The sequence below is a fragment of the Anoplophora glabripennis genome, unplaced genomic scaffold, assembly GCF_000390285.2.
Source record: "Anoplophora glabripennis isolate ALB-LARVAE unplaced genomic scaffold, Agla_2.0 scaffold74, whole genome shotgun sequence".
Taxonomy (NCBI): domain Eukaryota; kingdom Metazoa; phylum Arthropoda; class Insecta; order Coleoptera; family Cerambycidae; genus Anoplophora; species Anoplophora glabripennis.
Genome location: NW_019416212.1, coordinates 305,173 through 310,625, shown reverse-complemented (window position 1 = coordinate 310,625; position 5,453 = coordinate 305,173). Strand labels below are relative to the sequence as shown.

The 5,453-nt window shown below is 36.4% G+C and overlaps 1 protein-coding gene across 1 annotated transcript; it reads right to left on the bottom strand.

The window, feature by feature from the left end:
- Positions 1-1,520: 1,520 nt before the first annotated feature.
- Positions 1,521-2,508, bottom strand: LOC108906109 (uncharacterized protein CG45076-like). The gene is made up of 2 exons (XM_018709270.1): positions 2,101-2,508; positions 1,521-1,886 (listed from the first exon to the last, which is right to left on the bottom strand). Exons 1-2 carry the CDS (start codon positions 2,506-2,508, stop codon positions 1,521-1,523), a joined length of 774 nt encoding a protein of 257 aa, XP_018564786.1.
- Between the last annotated feature and the right edge of the window lie 2,945 nt (positions 2,509-5,453).

Here is a 5,453-nt window from a genome sequence, read left to right as displayed (position 1 = left end):
TATCTTTGTCTGTCAACTATTGATTCTTGTTTAGAATACCTGAATCTTGAGGAATCTTAATTTTATGTTTTTCATTAATTTCTTTTGAACATATAAATATCTTTTCAAAATTGAGTAGTTTTTTTTTCTGAAGATGAATTTATATAATAATAATAATATAAGGTATATTTTTTTGTTGGATATGATTGTATCCAAATGTATATTCTCTGCCTAATTTGAATAACATTTGTAGTGAAATGGGTTGTAGTGAAACAAACATAAATCTAATTTATATCAGAGCTTTCCATAAAATCCAGTTGTAATCATTCTCAGTTGATAGGTTAATAAACTAACGGTATATCGGCCGAATATTGCTAGCTTATCACTCTAAAACATATATTCCCGACGTGAGGCTGGATTGGCAGGTAATTTGGTTCAATATATCTCGTTATAGGTTTACAACTATAAAGCATTTAATCGTTTTTGTGGTAGTTTGGACGTTCAACGTAATCTGTTTCATGTTGTTGCTGAAACTATGTATCAGTGAAAGTAGTTTCGATGGTGTTTTGTAAAGCCGCAGACAAAAGTGTTCAATATTATTTTGGGATATAAAAAATGTGATAACGTTTTTGATAAAAATATTTCAATTATTTTTGTGGAAAATATTAGAAACATATTGTTTAACTCCTGAAACAATAATAATCTAAAAACTAGTGACAGAAAATTACGCTCTTTTTACCTTTTCAAGGCATTTTCCACATAGCACGAGATTGGCTGTCTGACCCCGCATGGGTATCTTCCAAACAAACAGCTTTTGCAAATAACCGCCGCCTGCAAGTACAGCTGCCTCACCTTGTAATGCTCTAATTGCATGTAGACTTTGCGCACTCATGAATTGCAAATTATATTTAATTGTGGGGCAATTTCGGCCGTCGTAATGGTCCAACGACAACATTAAGCGACCTCGTCTGTAAAAATGACGCTCATCACGGACATCGGTACTATTGAACGGTTATAGGTTTGACATCTAATGAGATATGAGATCATATAATAAGATCATGAGATAAACAGATAAATCACATAAATGTAGCATTTTTTACTGCTGCTAAGTCGTTTATTTATTATAATCAAACCAGTTATTTATCATAAGAAAACGTACTGTTGGAAGTATTACGTACGATAGTATTATATTGATGTAAATTAAGTAAATTCTGAAAATTAATTAAATTCTGCAGTACAGGCGACATTATTAGAAGAACGATATTCAGGTATATTAAATTCCTCTGCAATCAGTACATTTGCTCTAAAAATAAGTCCTACAGTCAAACACTGGAAAAAAACTTTTAATTTAAGTCGATTAAAGCAATTGTCTTTGCGTCCAATTAATTACTTAATTGCAATATTTTCAATAAACGATAGGTTGGTGAATGTTTAAAAGTATAATTTTATTAAACTATGTATATTCACCTTCCAGTACACACATCTTCAGTCGTAAAAGCGAATAAATTACAAAAATAAAAATGTAAAGGTCATTGTATAAGTCACTTTTTCTTCCTAATGTTCCTCTTCACCTTCCTCCTGTTCCTCGAAGCGTTCTGCTTAGCCTCCGCAGCCGCCGACTCCGCCTTTTTGGCTGCTTCTTTAGTTTTCGAGAGATCGCTCTTTGCTCCGTGCAGCTGTTTGGACAGCGAGTCCATCCGTGTCTTGGCTGCTTCCAGGATCTGTTCTTTCTCTTGGAGCTGCTGCTGGTCGCCTTCTAGTGCCTGTTGGGCGTTAGCCGCGTTACCCTGGGCCAGCTGAAATGTAGTTTGGAGGAGTTTGACTTCCGCTTGGGCTTGCTGGGCGGCTTTGCCAGCTGATTGCGCTGTTTGTTGGAGCTGTTGAAGGCTGGAACCTTCTTCGTTCACCTGAAAAGTGCCATACTCCGTTTAGGGTGCAAATCGACCTGTTTACCTATTTTGATTCCAATATATCTTATAAAAGGAAAAAATGCACGTAATTACATTTTGGTAGCACATAAATTCGCAGAAAGGAGTCGGACAGATGTCTTTACATGAAATGCTACTTCTAATATATGAAGACTCTGAACTAAACTATTTAAACGTTTTAATTTGCTCTTACCACCATCTCCGCTTCCTTAATCTCCTCCTGGAGCTGCTCCACTAGGACCTCCTTCCCCGCTAACGCGGCTTCAGCTGCCTTCGCGGCTTCCACAGCTTTCTCGGCTAGCTGCTCTTTCACCTGACGCGCTGCTTGCTGGCCCGCTTGCTGTTGGGCATCCTGCGCCGCTTTTGCCTCTTGCGCCGCCTTCTGAGCTATATTGGAGGCCTGGGCGTTGCGATCTTGAGATTTACCTCCACCTCCTGGTGCCCCACCGCTTCCTGGTGCACATTCTGTATTCAAACAGGAGACTTCCTCCTTGTTAGCGCCTTCGCCTTCCGCCTCGTCTTCTTCGCATAAAGATCGCGAAACTAACAACAAAAGTAGTAGAAAAGGTACGGTTCTCATGCGAGAAACACCGATTTTCATTCTTTTCGCTGACAAAGATTTGACATTTTATAAAACTGTCAGTGGGAAAGGGATAAGCGGTGGACTTGCTAGGGCTGTCAAGGTAATGAGGCAAAAGGTGGGCTCATTTCGTAGTTTAGTAGTCTATCTTTAAGGTTAAGAAGGAACCAGTAGTGAAGGTTGTGTTCACAAAGCGTATACTATATATAGTGTATATCAGCCAAATGGAATAAATTCAACAAAATGGGGGCGTGTTCGAAAAAACGCTCGGACACGTCGATTGGTATTTTTAGTTGCGCATTTTTTTCAGCAAAAACTTTTTATACAGGGTGTGTCATGTAACACTGGTCAATACCTTATTTTAAATGCAACACCCTGTATATTATTTAATTTTTGGTTTCTTCAGAAAATTCTAGACCTATTTCATGTACAATGTCCTATACCTATCTTCAACTGTTTCGGAAATATTAACAAAAATTAACATTAAAAAAAATATATTTGATTACGGTTATGACAGTATTTTTTTTGCCGCTACCAACCTAATTTGTTTAACAATCGGCCGTCAACTTTGACAGTCTGTAACCCCGTTGTTTTTCGACGAATCTTGACGATTTTTTTTTAACTTAAAGCTCTTTTCATAAGCTTTCCGAATATGTAATAATATATATAACTATATCACGCTCGTGCATCGTATATTTCATTTTGCAACTAAGGCTAAAATATAAAAAAAAAATCCAGGTTGCAAATTTGAAATTAAAAAAAAAATGATAGATCTCAGTGTAATATTATGAAATCGACCGTAACAAAATCAGTGCGATTGTGGAAGATCCTCAGGATCCTCCAGACTAATAATTAGTTAATTTGTTTATAAGGCCATAACTTGTAAACTATCTTACCGATTCCAGATTTCGTGTGAGTTATTAGACAGTGATAAGGAATGAGAGGATGCGATGCCAAAACGTCACCGCCTTTCTTGGTGGTGAAAATTTTAAATATTTGGAATTACCTAGCTTTAATGCGAATTTGATCTGTAATGAGCTACAGTGAATAAATAGACCCTTTTAGCCAGACATAAATGAATAGTACTTTTTTACATTTTAAATATTAACAATATTATTTATTTGTTAATAAAAACAAATGTATAAGTATAATAATTGTTTTCGAATATACAATTTAATATTGTTAATATTTTTAACGGTTTCACTACGTTTTATAATTGAGTATGAATTTTTAGAATTATGTTCAAGTAATTATGCAGTTTGTAGTACCTATACCCTATTGTATGACTTACTACTTTTCAGAATAGTATGGTACCTATTTATTTAAAATGACAATACGGCTAAAAACCACTGACTCATTCGTCCATAAAGTTTTAATAAATTTGAGATCCGTTGCACTTTTATTTTGAAATCAAGTCCACCCATTGTGTGGCGCTGTTATAGTACTTTGTACAAATGTATTGGTATTTACCGAGACAAAACTTCTTGTAATTTAGCAACGTTTTAGTTATGAATTTAACTGATATTAAAAAAAAATAAATAAATAAAATGCATTCTGCAAATTATGAACAGCATCATCAATACTTTTCTTCAGTTATCCTCACTATATACACACTAATATTAAAAAAGTACACTTTCTGTTTTAAGGTCCCTCAAATAAAAAAATCACAGGGATTCAAGGCAGGTGAGCGTGGTGGCCAGTGTATTGGAGCATCGTCTCTCCTGCGGCCCCTGCCTATACATCTGTCTGTTAATTTTGAACTGATAGATCTCGAGAAGACATTTTTCAATATTTCTGAGATATTGATGATTTGGGATTAGACGATTCGCGAACTTCTATAACAGTTTCCTTCACAAAACCTTCAAATTAGTAACAGATCTGTTTGTTGTCAAAACGGTATTGTTTATTTTAGAGACACGTGACGTATGATCCAGACGTCACCTAGAAAAATTGCCAGAATTTCGCTTTCCACTTGATGACGGATTAAGAAACAACTCTGACGTGAACTTCCGAGAGAACTATTCCCTTCCACCTTGGGGGGCGGCGCGTTCTATCAGTCGCACCGCCTGAGCGTAAAATTACATCAGACCCACGGAAAGCACTCGCGAATAATTCGGAATGGATTTCACTAAATTAAACCATCTGTTTGTTCAGGACCTTGTTTGCTCCGGCACGCTATCAGCGCCAGCAGGCCTACAATAGTGCTCCAAAATAATAATCAGATTTAATCCCTGCGAAGGTCTGTGACTGTGACAACTACGGGAGTCAACCGTTACGATTTGTGGGGAACGTTTCAGCGCTCGCCGCGATGACAGGCCATGCTCCAGTGAAGACGGCCGCAGAACTTTGTCCGTGTGGAACGAAAAAGGCGAATTTAACAGAGTTATATCATTTCGTGAAACAAAACTACGTGAAAACCGTGGATAATCGTCGCCGGGCCTGCGCTGGACAACGCTTTCTAGCTGAATTTACGTACTGGTTTCGTACAAAAAATAGTAATAATGCTTGTTACGAAAAAATACTTTATTATGGCTAAATAGAATAAAAAATATTTACACTTATAGTAGGGAATTTTTTTTGTATCATTGGTCTAATGAGCAGTGATCTTACTTTACATTAAAATAGTCTAGGAGCCAGATAGGGTTCCGTGGCCAATTAGAGTGCCACGGCTGCAAACAACTTATTCTTAAGTATTTTGACCTGAATCCAAAAAACTGGGTCGCAAAGCCTGAAAGTGGTCAGTTTAATTGTTATTAACAAATTAATTGTTTAAATGACTGTAAAAAGTTTATTTTCATAGCTAGTACAATTTTGTATGCGTTAATAGTTACGTTTTCTCATAACAGACATATACTGTTTTGAAAATTAAAAAAAGATTAATTTTAACCAAAGTTATTGCAAATTTAGTGCAAATATCTTACATTTTCCGTCTCCGCGCGCACCAGTTTTACCATATCTCTGGTTCT